This window comes from Bubalus bubalis, chromosome 3 (genome assembly GCF_019923935.1).
Source record: "Bubalus bubalis isolate 160015118507 breed Murrah chromosome 3, NDDB_SH_1, whole genome shotgun sequence".
Taxonomy (NCBI): domain Eukaryota; kingdom Metazoa; phylum Chordata; class Mammalia; order Artiodactyla; family Bovidae; genus Bubalus; species Bubalus bubalis.
In genome coordinates, this window is record NC_059159.1 from 9,290,245 (window position 1) to 9,312,391 (window position 22,147).

The 22,147-nt window shown below is 54.3% G+C and overlaps 1 protein-coding gene and 1 non-coding gene across 12 annotated transcripts in view; both read left to right on the forward strand.

Moving 5' to 3' along the window:
* Positions 1 to 19,768, forward strand: part of TMC8 (transmembrane channel like 8) — a 26,106-nt gene extending 6,338 nt beyond the window's left edge. For 2 of the 11 annotated variants that reach the window (XM_006064090.4, XM_006064089.4), the window contains 7 exons: positions 1,617 to 1,740; positions 2,074 to 2,171; positions 2,366 to 2,549; positions 3,044 to 3,174; positions 3,265 to 3,423; positions 3,848 to 3,926; positions 4,419 to 4,935. In XM_006064090.4, coding sequence (XP_006064152.4) covers positions 1,617 to 1,740; positions 2,074 to 2,171; positions 2,366 to 2,549; positions 3,044 to 3,174; positions 3,265 to 3,423; positions 3,848 to 3,926; positions 4,419 to 4,676 — 1,033 coding nt within the window. In that variant the 3' untranslated portion in view covers positions 4,677 to 4,935. Of the gene's footprint in view, positions 1 to 1,616; positions 1,741 to 2,073; positions 2,172 to 2,365; positions 2,550 to 3,043; positions 3,175 to 3,264; positions 3,424 to 3,847; positions 3,927 to 4,418; positions 4,936 to 5,709; positions 8,996 to 9,379; positions 9,609 to 18,412 lie in introns of those variants that run through there. The other 9 variants (XM_025279598.3, XR_006549317.2, XM_044938616.2 and 6 more) reach the window with 9 other exon arrangements.
* On the forward strand, positions 15,127 to 15,199 carry TRNAR-UCU. Its single transcript has one exon. It is a non-coding gene; the product is annotated as a tRNA-Arg (tRNA).
* Positions 19,769 to 22,147: the final 2,379 nt, after the last annotated feature.

Below are 22,147 nucleotides of genomic sequence, written 5' to 3' on the forward strand. Positions count from 1 at the left end.
GCCCACCTCCACCCCCAGGCTCTGCTCTGTCTCCCTTTTCAGGACTCAGGTCCTGCCTTGGACCCAGCCACCGCCTCCCTAGCCCCCCAGCTCCAGCTCAGGTTCTCTGCCACCCACCAGTCATTCAGCAGGACCTGCTTTTCCTCAGCCTTCCCTGGCAGAGAAGCTGTCCGCAGCCCATTCCGAGTCCCTCCAAGGTAGACTGTGTTGGGTTTGAAACTTTATTATTGGAACGGGTAATAACACGCACAAATAGGTAATCAGTTCAGTTCAGTTCAATCGCTCAGTCGTGTCCAACTCTTTGCGACCCCATAGACTGCAGCACTCCAGGTTTCCCTGTCCATCACCAACTCCCAGAGCTTACTCAAACTCATGTCCATCGAGTCAGTGATGCCATCCAACCATCTCATCCTGTCATCCCCTTCTCCTCCTGCCTTCAATCTTTCCCAGCATCAGGGTCTTTTCAAATGAGTCAGTTCTTCGCATGAGATGGCCAAAGTATTGGAGTTTCAGCTTCAGCATCAGTCCTTCCAATGAATATTCAGGACTGATTTCCTGGTTGGATCACCTTGCAGTCCAAGGGACTCTCAGGAGTCTTCACCAACACCACAGTTCAAAAGTATCAATTCTTTGATGCTCAGCTTTCTCTATAGTCCAACTCTCACATTCATACATGACTACAGAAAAAACTACAGCTTTGACTACACATAGGTAATAGCACATGCAATTCAAAATGCTCAAAGGATGAAAGATAAAAATAAGCCCCTACCCACCTGTGCCTTCCTCAACAGAAGAACCACTGTTTCCACCAGCCTCTTGCCATGCATCAGCATTCAAAGTCCACACTTTGTGAGACTTCCCCGGCGGTCCAGTGGTTACGACTCCCTGCTTCCAAAGCAGGTGATGCAGGTTCAGTCACAGAATACAGACAAAAAGTAAAAAAAGAAAGTCCACACTTGTATATAACATGCAGCGATGGTTCTAGTTTAGGCCACCCTACCTGTGTGATCCAGTTATATATTATTCAGGAGCATGCATGCACATGTTTGTGGTATATGGACAGTGTAAATAGTGTGCTCAGTCGCATCCAACTTTTGCGACCCCATGGACTAAAGCCCGCTAGTCTCCTCTGTCTGTAGGATTCTCCAGGCAAGAATACTGGAGTGGATTGCCATTTACTTCTCCAGGGGATCTTCCTGACCCAGGGATTGAACCCATGTCTCCTGCATTGCAGGCACATTATTTGCCCACTAAGCCACCTGGGAATAGGTCTTAGAAGAATGATCTCACCTGCATTAATGATATAAAGGCCCATGTGTGCCTCCTGTGACTCTCCAAGCTGGGTGTTGTGGGAAGGATGGCTCGACTGTGCCCTGTTTCCCATACTGATCTAAACAGAACCATTCTCCTGTGAGTCATCTGGGGAACACACTTTGGGAAACATTGCCATGGATGGAGCAGGTTGGAAGGAAGCTGGGCCCTGGGTTTAGAGGGGGCTGGTCCCAGGAAAAAACTTGAGGTTGTGCAGATGTCAGCCACACCTGTGTCCTGGGTAGATGTGCCCTGTACCTGGGCTACTCCCCTGACACAGTCTCCGCCCCGACCCCAACCCCCAGGTGCGTGGTGCTCAAGCTGGCCAGCCTGGGAATGTTCTCCTTCTCGCTGGGCCAGACCGTGCTGTGCATCGGCAGAAACAAGACCAGCTGTGAGTCCTACGGCTACAACGCCTGTGACTACCAGGTGGCTGGTGGCTCCATCCGGGCCTCTCCCTTTGTCCTCTGCAAAGCCCCACCTCTTTGGTCTCCTTGCCCCTCTCTAGTCTCACCTTTGTGAGATGCTGTGGGCAGAGCTGTGCACTCAGCAGTCACCTCCAGGGAGTGCCATTCGCATCACACTGCCCTGTGCAGAGGAGGCAGCTCCAACTGGCTGCCCGTCTTATTCTCCAGGCCTGGATTTTAACTTAGCTAATCATATCAGACTCCAGGCATGGCTCCTATACTTCAGGGTCCCCCTATCGGGTGGGTAAGGGGTGGTTGGGGACCGAGGGTAGTGATAGATGCCCCCTCTGATCAGTGCTGGGAGAATTCAGTGGGAGAGGAGCTGTACAAACTCAGCATCTTCAACTTCCTCCTCACGGTGGCCTTCGCCTTCCTTGTCAGCCTGCCTAGGAGGTGAGCCACGTGGGGACACCACAGGGGCGGCGTGGGTGTGTCTGGGGGGATGGCCAGTGGCCACGGCCAAGGCTGTGAGCAGTTCTACACTCGTGTGTCCCGTGTGAGTGCATGTGTGCGAAGGTCCAGGGCCTGGACCAGTGAGGTTCACACACTCCTCCCGGGTGGTGGGGACCTGTTCCCTCCCTCCCCAGGATGTTGGTGGAGCGGTTCTCCGGCCGGTTCTGGGCTTGGCTGGACCGAGAGGAGTTCCTGGTGCCCAAGAACGTGCTGGACATCGTGGAGGGGCAGACGGTCACCTGGATGGGCCTCTTCTACTGCCCCCTGCTGCCCCTGCTCAACAGCGTCTTCATCTTCCTCACCTTCTACATCAAGAAGGTGAGGACTCTGGGGCCGGGAGGGCGCAGGGGTGCACCTGCGTGGGCACCTTGAGCGCCATCGGTGGGGCAGCCCTCACATCCTGCGGCTGCCCGGCCAGCCACTTCCAGTCTGCACACTGCACCTCTGGTCTGCAGACTGCGCTGACCGGTCACTTCCGGGCTTCAGACTGCACTGACCAGTCACTTCCGGTCTTCACAGTGCGCTGACCGGTCACCTCTGGTCTGCCGACTGCGCTGACTGGTCACTTCCGGGCTGCAGACTGCACTGACCAGTCACTTCCGGTCTTCAAACTGCGCTGACCGGTCACCTCTGGTCTGCAGACTGCGCTGACCGGTCACTTCCGGGCTGCAGACTATGCTGACCGGTCACTTCCGGTCTTCACACTGCGCTGACCGGTCACCTCTGGTCTGGAGACTGCGCTGACCGGTCACTTCTGGTCTGCACACTGCGCTGAGGACGCCCCCCTGTGTCCTTTTTCCCCCTCCCCCCAGTACACTCTGCTGAGGAACTCCAGGGCGTCCCCTCGGCGATTCCGCGCCTCCAGCTCCATCTTCTTCTTCCAGCTGGTGCTCCTCCTGGGCCTGCTCCTGGCCGCCGTGCCCCTGGGCTATGTGGTCAGCAGGTGAGCGGAGCAGAGGGCCCAAGGCGGCGGGGCCGGCGGCTCCTCGCCTGGTCGCTGACCCTGGCCTTCCTCTGTCCATCTCTCTCCCAGCATCCGCTCCTCCTGGGACTGTGGCCTCTTTGCCAACTACTCGGCCCCCTGGCAGGTGGTCCCTGAGCTGGTGGCCCTCTGGCTCCCACCCCCCAGCCAGTGCATCCTCCACTACCTGGGCTCCCACGCCTTCAGATTCCCGCTTCTCATCCTACTCAGGTGCCTTTTAGGGCAGCGGAGGGCCGAGGGAACGGGCACCTGGGAGGGGAGGATCCTTTCATCCATGGGCACCCCAGCCAGTCTCAAGGGATCCAGGAGCCAGACAAGGACAGCCAGGGATGGAGAGGGTGCAGGTCTGGCGGCCTGGAGGTTCCCCGGTGCCCCTGGGCAAGCGCCCTTACATCCTCACCTGTAAAAGCCCCTGAAATGACCACTGGGGCAGTACGATGCCTGGTGCAGACGCACTGTGAGCCTGCCGTCCAGAGGAGAGGGGCTGAGCGACCCGCGGGAGGAAGGAGAGGAGAAAGGCCGTGTCTGGGATCCTGGAAGAGAGAGGACCCCCGGGGGGGTGTTTTCTAAGAGATTGAGGCGGGGAAGGAGGAAGTAGGGGGCTGACTGACCATACCTCCCCTTCTCTCCAAAGCCTTGTCCTGACCGTGTGCATCTCCCAGTCCCAGGCCAGTTCCAGAGCCATCCGGAGACTGCGGAAGCAGCTGATGTGGGTAAGTATCCGCAGGACTGGGGCCAAGGAGACTGCTGGCGAGACCCTGTTGGGGCCACGGGCCGCCGATAAAAGTGGGGAAGATGGAGAGAGGGAACCGGGACCTAATGGGTTTGGCCTAATGTCAGGGAGGCGGGACTCTGGTGGGGGCGTGGTCTCATGCCAGGGCGGTGTGATGGGCGTGGCCTTGAGATAGGGCGGTGTCTGAAGGGCGTGGTCTTTGAGAAGGGGCGGTATCTGATAGGCGTGTCATTGAGGGGCGGTGTCTTTGGGTGGGCGTGGTCTCTACCGTACGTGGGCGGGTAGGGGCGGGACCTTGACGGGGCGGAGTCTAGGGCGAGGCCGCAGCGGGGCGGGGAAGCCGGGCTAGCTCCGGTTGGGGCGGGGCCTCAGAGCCGCTACTGCTAGCCCGGCTGCATCCTCCCCCGCCCGCCTGCGGGTGAGAGGAGTTGCGGCTCCTAACCGGCCTGCTCGCCCCCTGCCTCGGCCTCAGCAAGTCCAGGAGAAGTGGCACCTGGTGGATGACCTGTCGCGGCTGCTAGCGGAGCCGGGCTCCGGCGACTCTCTGGGGCCTGAGTCCCCTGTGTCCCGAGGATCACGCCCGAGATCCTTCTGCCCCGGATTTCCGTGCCCGGGCTCCCCGGGGCCCAGGCCCCGCAGGCCAGGACACTCCCTTGAAGACCCCGCCGGGTTGCGCGGTGTCTCGGTCCCCGCCCATAGATTCCGCTTCCCCAGCCGTTCGGAGCTGTAGCACTGATCCCCGCCCCCACCACCGCCACTGCCCAGAACTTCACCAGGCCCCCACGTGCAGCACCCCAACCTCCTGCCCCTCGCCCCACGCTCCTGATCCCTGGTTCCCTCAGTGGACCCTCCAACAGGGTGCCCTAAGGTGGGGTGCATACACCCAGGGGCAGCAGGAAGAAAATATGGGAACTTGTATTTATATTTTTATCTCTGTCCTTTAAAGTTGTCTATTTTTGTTAAAGTTTTATAAAATACTTAATATATTAGCATAGCGGCCCACGAACGTGCTTTATGAATACGCATCCACTGGGGATGCTCAGGAGTTGTTTAGTGTGCGGAGTACCCTTATAAAGGCTCGGAGACCGCGGTCTGTCGGAAGGGAAAGGCCTGGCCGCAGTGAAAGCAGACCTGCAGGCGGCGCTTGCCGTGCTCTGACTGCAGGCACCCGCACAGCCTCCTGTAATTCCTCCGTCACGTGTGGGGCCATTAAGATCCACAGACGTTATGAGTCCGCAAGGGGCAGCGCTCAGAACTGATCCGCACCCCGAGACACAGAGTGTGGGCTCCAGGGAGGTAGAGGAGCCCCCTGCCCAGGCAGGCAGGGCCGTGTCCAAGATTCCCAAGCCTCCAGTGCTGAGGTTGCAGAGGTTCTCAAGCCATGGTTCTCAGCCTCAGAGAACATTTGAGAAGCCTGTCGAATGCTGGCTCTGTGCCAGCAATTCTGATGCCAATGATCCAGGTGCAACCAGCAGCCCAGCATCGGGACTTTCTCAAGTTCCCAGGTGACTGTCAACAACACCGAGGGTTGAGAACTGCTGGCCCAAAGACCCAGGAGGGAGGGTCAGAAGAAACCCCAGAACGTGCTTGACCAACCCAGCCTCTACTTCCAGCAGCAGGGGCCCAGTGCCTGGCTGGATTCCTGGCCTGGACATGGTGTCCAGGCGGCTCTGGCCTGGCGCCCTCAGTCCAGAGGCTTCCTGTGGTCACTGGAGGCTTGGCTGTTACAGCTCCTTCTGTCGCTGTCTCTCTCTCTCACCCAGCGTCACATGACCCATCCATCTGTCAACAAGTGCAGGCCCTGTTCTGGGGCTGGTGATGAGACTGTGGGAGACACAGGGAGCTGTGTGCTCAGTCTGGAGAGGGCGACCAGCCTGGCCGCAAAGAAAGTGACACACACTGCGAGACACATCGTTAACTAGCAGCTTAGGGTCAACGTGTGGTCCCCAACCACCAGCACCAACAGCACCTGGGAACTTGTCAGAAAAGCCTATTCCCAGGCCCTACCCCACCTTCTCGAATGGAGTGGAGCCCAGCCCTGTGGTTTAAGGAGTCCTGGGGTTGGGGAGGTGATGCTGATGGCCACTAAGTGGGAGAATGTCAAGGTCGCTTTGAAACCTCACAGTCCTGATCACCTTCATGTGCCTTCAGAGAACCAGCCAAGTGCATCACCAGATGTGAGGGGGATGCACTTTGGGACTTGGAGGAACTCAAACCCTGAGCCTCAGTTTGCTCAGCCAAAACCTGGGGATGACGCCACTCTCCTCCGTGTGGTTACTTGTATAGCGTCCTGATGGGTGTCCTGCCCTTCCTGGAAGAGCAGTTGAGGTCCTATTACAACATAGTCATTGGCCTAAAGGAAGTGGGAGAGACAGGAAGTGGCCCTACGACCGTGCCCGCCCTGCAAGGCAACCTGGGGCTCAGCGGGGAGCCAGCAGGAGGGTTTTGTGGACCTGGGGGCCTTGGAGGAGAGAGGACGCAGGTGGGAGATGAGGCAGAGGAGCAGGCTGAGCCACGGTGTGGGGATGGGCCAGGCGGGGCTTGGCTGCACGGAATGGGGATCTGAGGCCTCTACGCTGGGCTTTGGGGCCCACGAGGACCGTCAGTGAAGATGGAACCAGTATGCCCGGGGCTGGGCTTGGAGAGTCAGGGGGCAGGTAACGACTTTGAGCCTCTCCACCAGTAGCAAAGAAGACACACGTGGGCAGGGGGAGGCCATGGCGTTACTGCAGTAGGTGAAGCCCGGGTGTCTCCAGGTGCAAGAGCCCAGTACAGATGCAGGAAGGCAGAAGCCCCAGCACCTCCACCTTGGGGGCCCCAGACTCTCCCTGCCCAGCCCTGAAAGGGCTCCCAGCTACACCAGCCAAGGGAGTCCAGCACAGACTCCCACTCAGGGGACCCTCCCAGGAATGGGACACGAGGCAAACAAGGAGATGCTGGTAAGGCCGTCTTTTATAGGGGAGATGCCCTCTGTGGGCAGAAATCACAAAATGTCAGTCCAGTGGATGACGGGAGAGCTCTGAGGACACCCCGGCTCGGCTCCATCTGGGGGCCCGGGCTCACCTGGGGCGCCTGCTCAGTGCTGTCACACCTGCAGCCCGTGGCAAAGAGGCGCAGAACAGCCTCGGCCCCCATCTGAGGGGCACACAGGTGACGGCTGCAGAGGGGCACGCGGGGCGGGGCAAGAAAGAAGGCCCTGCTTCCACCAAGGCCTGAGGGAAGTGTCCTTCGAGGCCACCCGCCGCTCTATGCCCTGGCTCCTCAAATACATCGATAAAAGGGGGAGGCTTTTCATGAGCGGCCTCAGCTCGAACCCGATGCCTTGAGCACAAGGTAGAGGAAAAACCTCGAGCTTCTCAGCCTTCAGGCCACAGCCTGCCCGCAGCTGAGGCCACCCCTCTGTCTGGAATCCTCAACTCCTTCCCCCACCCCTCTCATCAGAGTGAGAACAGACTCTGGGAGGGAATTTCATTGGGAAACTAAGAGACTGTTAGCTCTTGCTCCCCAAATGCAGAGACGTAGATGGGTCCCCAGGGCACGTCCCCAGGGGTACAAGTCAGGATTCTGGGTAGCAATTCTTGCCCACTGGGGACAAGGGACCACCAAGGTGACAGATAAAGCTAGTCCCCAGGGGAGCTCCAGGACACTGTGTCCAGGTTCTAGTTCCCACCCCCGAACCTCCCACCCCACCCACATCCTTCCTGCTGTTGGCAGGTGGGCTGGGTCATCCTGCCAGACCAGCTTCCTGACACGCCCAGACCTCATGGGCCCCAGCGGCTGCTCCCGAGCCACACCCAGGGGCCCAGGCAAGGGTAGCTGGCCTTTCTTGGGTCAGGTGCCCCTTCCGGGGCTGTGCTGGGATGCAAGTGTCATTGACCTGTGAGGTTCTGGATGAGAGAAGAGCCTGCAAGGAAAGCGAATGGTTCCCTGGTGTCAGGACATTGTCCTCGAGGAAGGCATCTGTGTACAGATCAAAGATCCACATTCCATGAGAGCAGAAGAAAAACGCATGCAACTACATCAGTGTATAACAGGGAGTGTTTCAGTAAAGTCATTTCATTCATTAAAAAAAAGGCCTGGTTGGGGAGGTGCCCGTCCTCCCTGGGGACGCTGGTGCCACTGCGGGATTGGCTGGGTGCTGGCCCCCACCTCACCGGTTCCCTCCCTTCTCTCTGCCATGAGCCCCCAGCCCTAAGGGGTCCATTCCTTCAAAAGGACCCTCATGATTCCATCAGGCTTCCCAAGTGGCTCAAGAATCTGCCTGCCAATGCAAGAGACACAGGAGACGCAGGTTCAATCCCTGGGTCAGGAAGATCCCCTGGAGAAGGAAATGGCCACCCACTCCAGTATTCTTGCCTGGAGAATCCCACGGACAGAGGAGCCTGGCGGGCACAACTGAGCACGCCAAGCACACAGCGTGATTATATCAGGCCCCCCTCGCTACTCTGGGATAATCCCCTCATCCCAAAATCAGCAGGTTAGCAAGTGCCATCCGCCTGGCCAGCTACCAGAACGTACTCCAGGGTCAGGATGTGGGCATCTTCTTCCCAGGGTCCTAGAGTGGTGGCAACCGTGAGCCCTGGATTGGTTCTGAGCCCCTCCTAATGCCCTGGGGGTGTGGGGAGCATTGCTGTTCTGGGCCCAGCCCCGGGGTGCTGTGGTCTCCAGGTTATCTCCCCATTGCAGGCATGCACCCACCCAGGGAGCACCCAGGGGCTCTGGGTAGAGGGCTTCGATCAAGGAAACGCTTGCTTGCTGGGTGGAGGGCAGTCCATCAGAGGCCCGAAGCTCCTGCTGCTGCTCTCTTTGGCGGCCCTAGGTGAGCTGCTCAGGGACATCGTGGGAGGGGGCTGCTGCCAAGGCCTTGAGGTGGCAGGCTCAAGGTCCAGGGGTCTAGAGAGCACAGAAGAGGGGGGACCCAAAGGCCCAGACAGCTCCGGAAGGATAAGACAGGAGGATTTGGGCTCGAGTCACAGACCAGCCCCTTATTGCATGCATGTTGGTTTAGTCACTAAGTCGTGTCTGACTTGCAACCCCATGGACCGCAGCCTGCCAGGCTCCTCTGTCCATGGGATTCTCCAGGCAAGCATACTGGGGTGGGTAGCCATTTCCTTCTTCAGGGGATCTTCCTGACCCAGGCATCAAACCCAGGTCTCCTGCATTGCAGGCAGATTCTTTACTGACTGAGCCAGCGGGGAAGCCCCTATTGCATGCCTATGTACTCCAATTACTGCTTTGCCATTCTGGGCCCACTCTTTACTCATCTGCAAAATGGGTTCATGAGACAAAATGCTCTGGGCTTCAAAGAGCTTCTGTGAGCGAAGATGTTTGTGAGGTCCTGGGCTTCCTCTAAGCTCAGGACAAGGCTCTCTGGGTAGGCTCTGGCTGTCTCTCCTCCCTGGGTCCTCCTGACCACGCTCACCTCTCCTACAGCCACCAGCAGCTCCTCACAGGAGAGAGGAGAGTTACCCAGCACACTGCGGGGAGGAGTACCCCCAACTGGAGACCCTGGAATCAGGCCCCCACCCATGGTAGAGACCTTGGCTGGCAGGGTGAGAGGTTGTTGCTGGTGAGTGGCGTCTGCTGCCAGACAGCTGGACAGTTCTGGAACCCCAATCTCAAGCCCTGCAGGGTCCTCGGGGGTCGGAGAAGAGACGGCTCAGCAGGAGGGTGTGGGCAGGGACAGCAGAGGATGGTGGGCACAGTGACATGGAGCCAGGAAAGTACATGGCTTCCCCTTGGGCTGTGGGGGCATTGCCAGTGGAGGGGGGCAGAGGGCATGTCCCCCCAGGGGTATATCCAATCACTTTACCCCAGTGACTGACCTGTAATGGGAGTCCCTGTAGGAGGGGGTGACCCCAGGGCAGGTGTGGGGCATTCTGCTGGGGTCCCTTGGCCTAGGAGGAGGGCAGTGAGAGAATGAGGAAGTCTGGGCTCCCTACCCCACACCCCTGCCCTGAGGTCCAGCAAAGGGGAAGCTGCCCGACTCTCAGAGGCAGCAGGAGGGTGTCAGCGCCCCCACCACCCCACTCCCCACAAAGCCGCTTGATGGTACAAAGCCAGGGAGAGAAGATGCTCCTGGTGCCGCCTCCACCCCTCCGCTTTCCCCCTCCACCTTTCTGCTCCCCCTCCCTTCTCCTGCCATCTCCTATGCCCCCTTCTGTCCCTGTGACCCTTAAGGTCAAGGTGATCAGTCACCTGCTCCTCTCCACGTCTCCGAGCGGGGCTGCCCTCCTCTGGTGTCGACTGGCCCTGTCCCTTCTCCTGTCTCAGGGCTGTGGCCACAGCCGCCTCCGTTCCACTGAAGGGTGGGTCTCACTTGAATGCAGCGGAGGCTGAACTATCATTTCCTCATTTGCTTTAAGAACAAACACATCATGGTGTTTCCGATAAAACGAGAACAACTCTCAGCCTAGGCCTCTGGGTCTCTGGGAAGTACCTGGGTAGACCCAGTCCATCCCCCTCCAGCCCCTGACTTCTGCTCAGACTCTTGGCCACAAAGCCCTGGTAACTGAACTCCTAAGGGAGCAACTGACAAATCATTCATTCAATCATTCATTCAATCATTCAACGAGTACTGGTTGAGCCCCTTTTGGTGCCAGGTGCTACTCGGGGCCCCAGGATGGATACACAAGGTGGGGAAACAAATCAGAGACCCCTTAAAACAAAAGAACAGATCCTTGCCCTCAAGTAGCTTACATTCTAGGGGGGCCGGGGGGACAGATGATAATAAAAATAAGCACATTTGGGACTTCCCTGGCAGTCCAGTGGTTAAGACTCCACTTTTCCACTGCAGGGGGCAGGGGTTGGATTCCTGCTCAGGGAACTAAGATCCCACACACCTCTGGAGGTGCAGCTCCCTCCCCCCAAAAGCACATTCTACAGCGCTCTAGAATGTGGTGGGTCCCAGAGTACAGCAAACCAGAAAGAGGGGAAGGGAGGGGGCAGGGAGGGAGGGTACCATCTACCAGGAAGTCATCTCTGAGAAGGGGACACACAGAAAGGACACAAAGGAGGTGGTGGCGCAGTATGTGTCCAGACAAGGGCCTGTGTGGCCAGAGCCCAAAAAGCAGGAGGAGAGGGGAGACAGTGGAGTGGTCGTGCTGAGTAGGGGCATGGCGTTGTTGTGGGCAAAGTGTTGGGAAGATGTGTAGCAGAAGGCTTGACCTGATTTACTCTTCAGAGGGTCGTTTCGGCTGCTGTGTTGAGAAGAGAGGGGGTGTGGATCAAGGGTAGAATCCTAGAGAGTCATTAGACTGGTCCTGGGATCCAGAGGAGAGACTGGGTGATAGCCAGGAGGCCTGGCCTAGGGCTCAAGATGTATTCTGATGGTCAGGCCAACAGCCATTGCTGACGGATGGAAGCGGGTGGGAAAGAGGAAGCTGTGGAAGATGACTTCTGGGTTTTTGGTCTGAGCAACAGAAAGATTGGTGAAGTCAAGGGCAGCCTTACAATTACTGATTACTATCAGTGGGAGCAAGAGGTTGGGCCTGAAACATTGGATGTTAAGGAATGGAAGAGCCAAGATTTTGGAAAGGTTCTCTCTGTGTATTTGAATTCCCCAGGAATCATGGCAAGTGCAGTATGGAGTGTAGCAGGAACCAGCTGCAAGAGTCTTCAAGGGAGGGTGGGCGTTTTCAAGGTCATTGCAACTCAGAGGACAGGGTGCAGTATCTGAAGACACGGAGTTCAAGGCTAGTGTTTAGGGAGGGAGCGGGGAGAGTGGTCCAGGAATGTGAGAGGATGCCTACCCTCGCCATCCACAGCCAGTGCAGGGAAGGCTGTAGGTGCTGCAAGTACAGCCCAGGGAAGGGGAGGCTGGTCCATTAGGTGCAGAAGGTGAGACGTGGGAGGAAAGCTAAGGGATTTGATGCTGGCTGCGCCTACCATCCTTCAAGAGGGGTGGTGGCATACAAAGGAGGACTTTCAGAGCCTTAGAAAGGGTGAGCCAGGAAAATGAGGGTGACCTGGGAGCCTGGAGTCTTCTGTGGGGCTGCCATGAACAGAGGACAATGTATGGAGGCAGTCATCTGGTTGACGGACAGATGCAAACAGAGCACGCACAAAGAAGTCGTGATGACTGTTCCCTCCCCTCTCCACTCCTAAAACCCACTTCGAAATCCCCAGGGTGAGGCTCTAGACCATTCATAAGCATCACTTGGAAGGGGGCTGCTCTAAGGAAGCACAATGCAGAAAATGATTCTCTACTGGTTCTGGAGGCAGAAGTCTGAAGCCTTGCTTGTGGGGGCTGTGGTAGTCCTTGGCATCCCCTGGCTTGTGACAGCATCTCTCCAAATTCTGCCTCTGTGTTTACAAGACCTGTGTGTATGTGTCTTTGTCTGTTCTCTTGTTGTGTGTGTGTGTTAGCTGCTCAGGCATGTCTGACTCTTTGTAACCACATGGATTGTAGCCCGCCAGGCTCCTCAGTCCATGGAATTCTCCAGGCAAGAATACTGGAATAGGTTGCCATTCCCTTCTCCAGGGGATCTTCCCCACCCAGGGAGCATTGCAGGTGGCTCTTTACCGCCTGAGCCACCAGGGAAGCCCCTTCTCTCATAAGGGCCCACCCTAAACCAGCATGGGTTACTGGAGTCTATCTATAAGGACCCCATTTCCAAATAAGGTCCCGTTCACAAGTACCTGGGGTTACGGCTTGAATACATCTTTTTTGGAGGACTCAGTTCAACTTTCAGCAGGTAGGCTGCCTATTCAAAATCAGATCCTTGGGCCCCAGCTCAGATCTAACGAATTGGGCCTCCAGGGTTGGGGCTTCAATCTCCAAGCATCTGGACAATCACAGAAACAAGCAGGGTCCATCTCCAAGGCCTCTGAGCCTAGCTGGGCAGTAGCCCCACTGTCCTGGCCTGGGCACAGCCCTGAGAGGGTCCTTCTTTCTTTAGCAACAGTGGGAGGCTCTGCAGAGCCACTCGATCACCCCGCCCTGGCCAGGCTCAACTTCCAGTCCCAGTCCCCAGGGAATCCTTGTCACTTGAGCAAATTCTGAGTGTGTCATCCTATCATTCAGATGTTCAGACACAGTTGGTGAATTTTTAATTAAATGATAGGCCACACATTATCTGTGGGGGTGGGCTAGATGCATTACCTAAATAATCAAAAGGGAAGAATGACACAAGCCTGGTCAGAATAAAAAGTGAAAGCTCTGCCCTGTAGGAAACGAAAATAGAAAGTGGCTCCTGTCTCTGAACTTATGTAAATCAGGCTTCTATTAATGGCCACCGAAATGGAAATGAAGGTGGGCCAGCTTTTTCTTTCCACTTTTGTCAAGTCAAGGTCATTTGCTCACAACGAAGGGGGCAAAAAATATCATCACCTTTAAGCCTGGTCCCACATTTCCCCAGGGAGGAAGATTCTGGCCCCAAGAGCGTCTTTGGGCAGAGAGCCATTGGCAGTTTGACCCCAGAGTCACATTGATGAAATTGTTGGTAGCAGTCGGTAAACTGGTGCCCCAGAGACTAGATTAAACTCTAGATAGCGCTTTACTTAACTCTTTCTTTGCACAAGAGTGTGTGAAAAAAAGTACCGAAAAAAATCAAGGGTTCTCATGAAGTTTAGAAAGGGCCTCAGATGGGAAAACATTTGTGATGACTGAGCAACCCTGGGCGAGGGGAGAATCCTGATTCAGCAAGCCTGTTGCTGGTGGTCTAGACCAGTTTCCCAGCGTTGACGCTATTGCCACTGGGGTTGGGTGGTTTTTTAATGGGGGCTGCCCTGTGCATCATAGTGGGTTTAGCAACTTCCCTGGCCTCTCCCCAGCTCGATGCCAGGAGCACCTTACCCCTCATTGGTGATAACCAAAACTGGCCCCAGACACAAAAATGTCCTTGGAGGCAGGATCACCCCAGGTTGAGAACCACTGGTGGAGAAAGAAATATACTTAGTGGTCAGAAACTTTAGGATCCCTGGAAAATGTCTCTGAAGAACATCATATTCTAGTTTCTTCCAATTTTCTGTTCAGTGAGTAGTTTTCTGATCACACCACTTCCAGAGCCAACATTCCTGGCGGAATGAAGATGATGTATGAAGTATATATTTGGATTTCATACACCCATCTCTACCCCCGCCCGAGCACCCCCTCCACATTCTCCTCGAAAAGTCTGGTAGGTACCCACCATGCATCATTCAGCCCTCTCTCCCAAGCCCCCACTCAGAAGGCATCTTTGTTTAATCCTGATCACTGTCAGAGAATTCACTGTGGGCAAGCCCAGGTCAAAAGGAAGATCTTAGAGATGCTTGGGTGTTGTGCTCAGTCAGGTCTGACTCTGTGACCCCATGGACTGTAGTCCGCCAGGCTTCTCTGTTCATGGGAATTCTCCAGGCAAGATTACTAGAGTGGGTTGCCATGCCCTCCTCCAGGGGATCTTCCCAACCCAGGGATCAAACCCAGGCCTCCTGCATTGCAGGTGGATTCTTTCACCATCTGAGCCATCAGGGAAGCCCTGCATTGGGTCTTAGTTACAGCACGTGGGATCTAGTTCCCTGACCAGGGATAGAACCCAGGCCCCCTCCACTGGGAGCCCAGAGTCTTAGTAGCTACCCGGGAAGTCCCAAGATGCTTGCTACATCAAAATCAACTTCAGGATCTACCTACAAAACACAAAAGTTACTCGCAAGCAGAGAGTCTGTGTGGATGGATGAATGCCTGCTGCCAGGAGCTGCAGAGTGGGTTTTGGTCCTGGGTCCAGGGAGGAGAGTTCTCTGGGTGCTGTGGGCATCTGCTTTCCCTGTGTTTCTGAAGTCCTTGCCTTTCCTAAAGTGGCCTGTTTCTCTAGTTCCGTCCCTCTTCTCTGAGTTTATGATCCCTCCACCATAGCATCTCCTGTGGTCTGGATCATACCCTCCTGCCTTCTGACTGTCCCTTTGAGTCAGATGTTGACCCTCTGGGAGCAGGAGCCTGGCCACCACCCCCACAGCCCATGTCCCCAGAGTAGGTGTGGTGGTGTCCAGTTATTTTTGCAGTAAACATCTTTGTCTTAGGCATCATCACCACATACCTAATTAACTAGCTGGCCAGAAGGCAATTTTGCCATATGAATATAAAAAGTAAATAAAAGAGGGACATTTAAAAGGACACAGTGAACCATGAAAAATGAATTGAAAAAATAAAGACTTTGGTATGAAACAGAAAATATTTTAATATATTTAAAACATATGTAGGAACTTCCCTGGTGGTCCAGTGGTTAAGACTCTGCACTTCTAATGCAGGGGGCAAGGATTCGATTCCTGGTTAGGGAACTAAGATCCCCCATGCCATGTGGCATCAAAACAATTTTTTAAAATGTGTGTAGATTCATGGCCTGGAGAAGGCAATGGCAACCCACTCCAGTATTCTTACCTGGAGAATCCCAGGGACGGAGGGGCCTGGTGGGCTGCCGTCTATGGGGTCACACAGAGTCGGACATGACTGATGTGACTTAGCAGCAGCAGCAGCAGATTCATGGCCATGCAGCGTAAATAACTGATTTTATTTTGTGGGTTGTATCTAAGCACTTGTCTTCCAAGTCTTTCGTTCATAATATTTTATCCTCCCCCCTCCCCACTGTCCATTGATTCATCTCCTCATTCAGCATCACACTTTTTCTTGTTCACTAAAATTTGTTCATTCATTAAGAGAGGTATCAGTTTCCAAACACTAGGATGCTGTTTGCAACAGAGCTTGTACTGTGCTGGGAAAAATTTTACACTGTTGTGTACTCTTGGCACATTGTCACATGTCTGTTGAAAGACGTTCCAAAGTTCTACAGGAAATGGGGGTTTAACTCTGCTTTCAAATCACCAAAGGATTTGCAAACTGATATGTTATCGTTTTCTAGTATAATGTGCCATCTGGCTTTATCCTCTCATTTCACACTTTCAGTTTTATCACTGCATTTTCTATCAAGTCAATATTACATAGCTGTTATCATCCATTACTTTAAGACCATCACATCTATACTTGTCTCTGTATGGTCACAGGGGCTAAGATTTATGTAATATAAACATGGGAGTCCTGTGTCAACAGAGAAATGAAACCCAGTGGTCAATCAGTTATTTTATCTTTTACAGCAGAATTGCCTTATGGCCAATTAGTTATGAAATGAAAATGTCTGTAGTGGAAGTGCCCACGGCAAAGATGCGTATGGCGGAGATGTTTACCATGAAGGTACCAGAGTAGATCTGGATGCAGAAACCTCTGATCTCTGATCTCAGAAGGTGGATAGGTCCTCGACGCCTCCAGGCCACTGCCAAGGATCAGGCTTGAATGCTGGGCCAGCTTGTCAGGTGCCTGGTCCACTTTGTACCTCATTTGTCCCCATCCTGGGAGGAAATCCCAGCTTCAGGGTGTCCTCAATGAACACCAGGACCACACGACTCAAGGTTCACCACTTTATCACAGATGCAAGGAGCAGATGCCACACTTCTGCATGTAACCCGAGAGCAACTGCTTTGTTCAGCCAGCAGATAGTTAACTTTCTGGTCTCCTGCCTCAGTCCAGGGAGGCGGTGATATGCGGGACTGGCAGAGCACCTGGCCCCTGCAAGTGCGGACAAAACTGTTGACTCTAGAAGTTGAATCCAGTGTCAGCCCTCCCAACCTGCGTTCCAGATTTCTCCATGTTTCCTACTCATGTCCTCATTTCATTTCTGTAGCAATGTTCTGAGCAGAAAGAGTCTAAACCCAAGGGGTGGACTTTTTCTCCAGCACTTTCTTTTTTCTTTAAAAATTGAGGTGAAATTCACATGACACATTTTAAAGTAATAATTCAGTAGCATTTAGTCCATTTCCCAAAAGGAAACCCCATACCTACCAAATAGTCACTCCTCATTGCCCCTCCCCTGGCCCCTATTAACCACTAATCAGCTTTCTGACTCTGGGGATTTTTTATTATTTATAATAATAATAATAATTATTATTACTTTTTGCCACACTGTGTGGCACACAGGATCTTAGTTCCCTGACCAGGGATAGAACCTATGTCCCCTGCAGTGGAAGCACAGAGTCTTAAGCACTAAACCACCAGGAAATTCTCTGGGGATTTTTAAAGTTCTGGCTATTTCGCATGAATGGAATCATACAATATGCGGCCTCTTGGGTCTGATTTATTTCACTCAGTATAATGTTTTTAAGATTCATTCATAGTGTATTAATAGCAGGTGTCACTGCTTCATCCCTTTTTTATGGTTGAATACCATTTCATCTTAGAGATGGATCACATTTTGTTTATTCATCATCCATTGATGGACATCTGGGCTGTTCCCACCTTTTGGCTGTCGTGAATAGTGCTGCTGTGAACATGTGTGTGGAGAAGGCAATGGCACCCCACTGCAGTACTCTTGCCTGGAAAATCCCATGGACGGAGGAGCCTGGTGGGCAGCAGTCCGTGAGGTCGCTGAGAGTCAGACACGACTGAGCGACTTCACTTTCACTTCTCACTTTCATGCATTGGAGAAGGAAATGGCAACCCACTCCAGTGTTCTTGCCTGGAGAATCCCAGGGACGGGGGAGCCTGGTGGGCTGCCGTCTATTGGGTCGCACAGAGTCGGACACGACTGAAGCGACTTAGCAGCAGCAGCAGCAGAACATGTGTGTACAAGTATCTGTTAGCGTCCTTATTTTCAATTATTTTGATATATATCTTGGAGTGGAATTGCTGGGTCATATGGTAATTGGAGAAGGGCATGGCTACCCACTCCAGTATTCTTACCTGGAGAATCCCCATGGACAGAGAAGCCTGGCAGGCTACAGTCCATGGGGTTGCAAAGAGTTGGACACAACTGAGCGACTTTCACTTCTTCACTTCACTTCAAGGTAATTCTTTAATTTTTTGAGGAATTGCCAAACCAGCATTTTCTTGATAAACATTGGTTTCCTTCTTCCTCTTTGGACTGTCTCATCTCCCAGAAGTCATCTTGAAGAGACCTTCTAAATTTTACTCATCGTTAACCTGAAATTCAAAATCAACTGAGTGTCCTGCATTTTTCGTTGCTAAATCTGGCAACGCAGAATATACTACATGAGAATAAAATCAAATATGAAATTGTATGGTATACACCGCAAGTAGGGTAGAAGCTCAGATACAGGATGGAGGGAGTAATCCAGACGGCTGCCTGGAAGAGACAGTAACCAGTCCGGCCTCTGGGCTCATCGTTGCTGTTGAGTCACTAAGTCGTGTCTTTGTGACCCCGGGGACCGTAGCCCACCAGGCTCCTCTGTCCATGGGATTTTCCCGGCAAGAATACTGGAGTGGAATTTCCTTCAACTGGCATTGCCATTTCCTTCTCCAGGGAATTTTCCCGACCCAGGGATCAAACACCCATCTCTTGCTTGGCAGGCGGATTCTTTACCACTGAGCCACCTGGGAAGAGCTTCTAGGCTCATCGGGCATTGTGTAATGAGGCAATTTGCTGGGGAGAGGGTGTTAAAGTCTCCCAACCTCACCTGTGCTCCTGCCCTCTCCCACCTTGCCAGGGCCGGTGCCCCAGCTGCAGGCTCCCTGCTGGACAGCGGACCAGGCCTCAGGGTAGAGCTGTTCTGCGGGCATCCTCGGGCAGCCCAGCTACAGACTGGTCAGGAGGGACGGGCTCACCCACACCCTGCAGATTCTGAACCCGAGGGGAGTCTGCCAACTTCTCCTTCCCACCAAAGCAGACGTCGGACTAGTTCTGGTGCCAGGCTGAAAATGACATTGATGTCCAACACAGTCCCTTCACACTGGTACTCCAGGGTAAGAGGGCCCCTTGGTTTCTAGAAGGGCAGCTGCCACTTCTGGTAGGTCAGTGGGAGGTGCCAAGAGCAGGGAAGGGTGCCCTGATGTGTCCATGCCTACCCTGGCCTGGCTTAACACAGGTCCAGCCCAGCTGCCCCCGCCTCCTTCACAGGAGAGCTGCACCAGGGACCCATCTTCGTGCTGGTTGGCACCCTCATCTCCATCATAGCCTTCTTTTCTTGGACATTGATCTGGACCAAGCAAAGCAGCTAGGAAACGGGTGCTGGATGTGGGGGAGGAGTGAACTGCTGGTGGCCTGAGGGGACCCACAGGGGCCCTGGCTGGGCAGAGCTGGTGGGGGTTGATAGGGCAGGGCTGCCGCTGTGATTGGGCAGGACCCTCTGGGGCCTTCCTGGGACAGACCCCTCTCCCATCTGTACTCTGCTGTAGCTCCTCTATGAAGTACCCACATAACACACATAGGAAACCCACATACGTTACCCAGATAACCCACATCTCAGACATAGAAATTTCTCAGATGCTAAAACCCACCACCAAATGGAAGAAATTAATTACTTGATGACCATGGGCTCATAACCCTGGGACCTTCTGGTGCCCAGGGATTGATAAGGCTAACCTCTGTGACACCAGCCTGTTCCCTCAGCCTCACCAATCAGAGAACTGATCACATACCCTCCTGAGACCCTCTTCCTTCCCCTGGCCCATAATGTTTGCTGAAACTCTTTGAGGAGTTCAGGGTTTGAGGTGGGGTCGGGGGTGGAGGTAGGGGGCGTGAGCCCTCCTCCTCCCTTCTCCTTGCATGGCCCGGCAATAAACCTTTCTTTGCCCCAAACTCCGACATTTTGGTTTGTTTGGTCTCACTGTGTGATGGGCACACATAACACCGTCAGGGCAACAAAAGGGCCATATTGCTTAGGTGTGACTTGCAAAAGCTTACTAAGGGCTGAGCGTGTGTCAAGTGCCCATGAAGTGCATTGGCGGCTTTATCTGACCCTGATATCTCTAGCCGCTTTACAGTGGGGTCTGCTGCCTCTGGTAGGGGCGCTCTCCCATGTTCCCAACCATTTGAGGAGGATGAGGCCACCCGGGACCAGGGTGGGCCAGGGGCTTCTACCCTCCATGGGAACCCAGTCTGTCTTTCCAGCTGGTGACTGGACAGGGGCTGGATTTCCTGGGGTCCTCTCTCCAAGGCCATGACTTCACTGACTTGTAAAGTTGTTGCAGGAAGGGGGACCCCCTCCAGGGCCCAAGGGTGGGCTCTTGTCTAACACTTGGAAATAAACTGTCCAAGGAGACACATGTGCTGACAAAGCAAGAGACTTTGTTGGGAAGGGGTGCCCGGGAAGAGGGCAGCAGAGCGAGGGAACCCAGGAGGACTGCTCTGCCACTGGGCTCCCAGTCTCGGGTTTTATAGTGATGGGGTTAGTTTCTGGGTTGTTTCTGGCTAATCTCTCTGACTCAGGGTCCTTCCTGGTGGCGTGTGGGTCACGCAGCCAAGACGGATGCCAGTGAGAAGGATGCTGGGAGGTTGGCAGGACATATGGACAATCCTCTCCTTTCTCCTTTTGACCTTTCCTGAATTCTTCGGGCTGGCAGTAACTTGTCAGTCTGGCATTCCTTACTGGGACCTCCTGTTGTAAGAAAACCCATGTAAATGACCATTGTGCTGTCCAACCCCAGGCGCTGCCGGTCTATGTGCTCCACCTGCCTGGACTTTGGCAGTGGTCACCTCTGCCTCCTGAGCCTGTCGCCTCCAGTGGTTCCTAAGACACTGCTGTCTCCTGGTCCTCCTCCCCACTCCTGTGTTAGCAAGCCTGTCACCCTAGAATCACACCCCTGCCCCTCCCTCGAACACCAACCAACTACTCTTATCTAAGTTTCAGGAGGAAGCGGCAAAGTAAAAAAAAAAAAAAAAAGAACCAGTTAACACCAACAAGACCCACAATGGGTTTTGAGGATTAGACTTCCAATAGATCTAGAGCTTATTATACGCTCTATACATTACCTAGAAGACACACCCACCAGCGCTAGGATGGTTGACAGTCGTCATGACGATAACTGGAAAAGCCCCTACAAGGACTGAAAAGGAGAGCTTCACCGGTTTCAGGTCCAAACCACGCCCCTGTTCTTGGATCATATATTCCTCTTGCTCTTTCCAAGCCCTCCCTTTTACTCCAACCCTCCTATATATTTAGTGTCTCCCTCTGAATTGGCTTGAATTGATTTACAAACTAGGTTCCCACTTCTTCAGTCTTTGGCCATTGAATAAAGCTGGTGCTGTTCCAGTCACAGCATTGGTTTTGTTAGTGTCTGTGCAAACCCAATCAGAAAAAGAAGCCCCCTGGCTGAGATCGGGGGTCTCAGCCCAGACTAGGACCCCCAGTGTGGACCTGGTTGACCCATTTGGTAAGACTCGGTCAGCCTCTTCAGTGGGCTTTCTCCAGAAGTCTGTCCTCGAAACTCTCCTTGTCTTACCTCCAAGTCTCCTCTTCCCAAATCTCTGCTTTCCAGACGCCAGGCTCATGGGGGGGCCATGTTGGCTCCCTGAGCCTGTTTCCCCTTTTATAATGTGGGGTGTAGAGACCAGGGGCCAGTGCTTACTTTCCAGGTGATTCAGTGCCCCCCTTTATTTAGTATAGTGACTAAGCCTCCTGCCCCTCCTCCTGCCCAGGGCACTAATGCACTTGGCACCAATAAAATCTCTGGAGGCCTTGGGAAGGGGATGGCTGGGAGGTGTGCTAGCCTCACCTGGAGGCTCAGCCCCTTTGTCGTCAAGGTTGGGCCCAGAAGATGCGGGCTGGGTACAGCCCCCAGGAGAGAGAGCCCTGGGCCTTGCTCCCTGTGGAAGGACCCTCCATTTGAAGAAATGAAATGAAGAAAAGAATAATGGAAAAGCCCACCAGCCTAGATCTTGCAGCCCTGGGGATCCTCATCAAACATACACCGTGCTAGTTTGAGGGTTTTAGGATGGGATGGGGCGGTGGCAGGGGAAGGGAGGTTCAGGAGGAGCGGGCTCCGTGAGCCCCTGCCTCAGCTGCTTGTCACCCTCCATCCAGGTCTGGGAAGAGGGTGGAGTGGAATGTGAAGGCCCAGAGGCACCTACCCACTCAGGGCCACTGCCTCCCCCCCCTCCTCCTCCCTGGAGTGGCGCCCCATCTCCTGGTGGCGTCTGGCCCCACCTCCCACCTCTGTCTGTCCAGCTCACCTGGAAGACTCCGGGCCCCACCTGGCCAGTGCCCCCTCATTAAGCTTTACCTGCAACCAGGATGGCTGGAACTCCTCCCTGCCAAGTCAGCCTGAGGCCCTTGGAGAACTAGCCCCAAAACCCCAAACTCAACCCCCCCTCCCCACCCACTCACCAGACAGTCATTCCAGTTTGGAAGCTCTGAGCCATTTCCGGAAAGAACTGGATTAAACTCTGCCCCCTGCCTGTCACCCTGGGAACTTCCTTTCTGTCCGCACACCAGCTTGGAGCC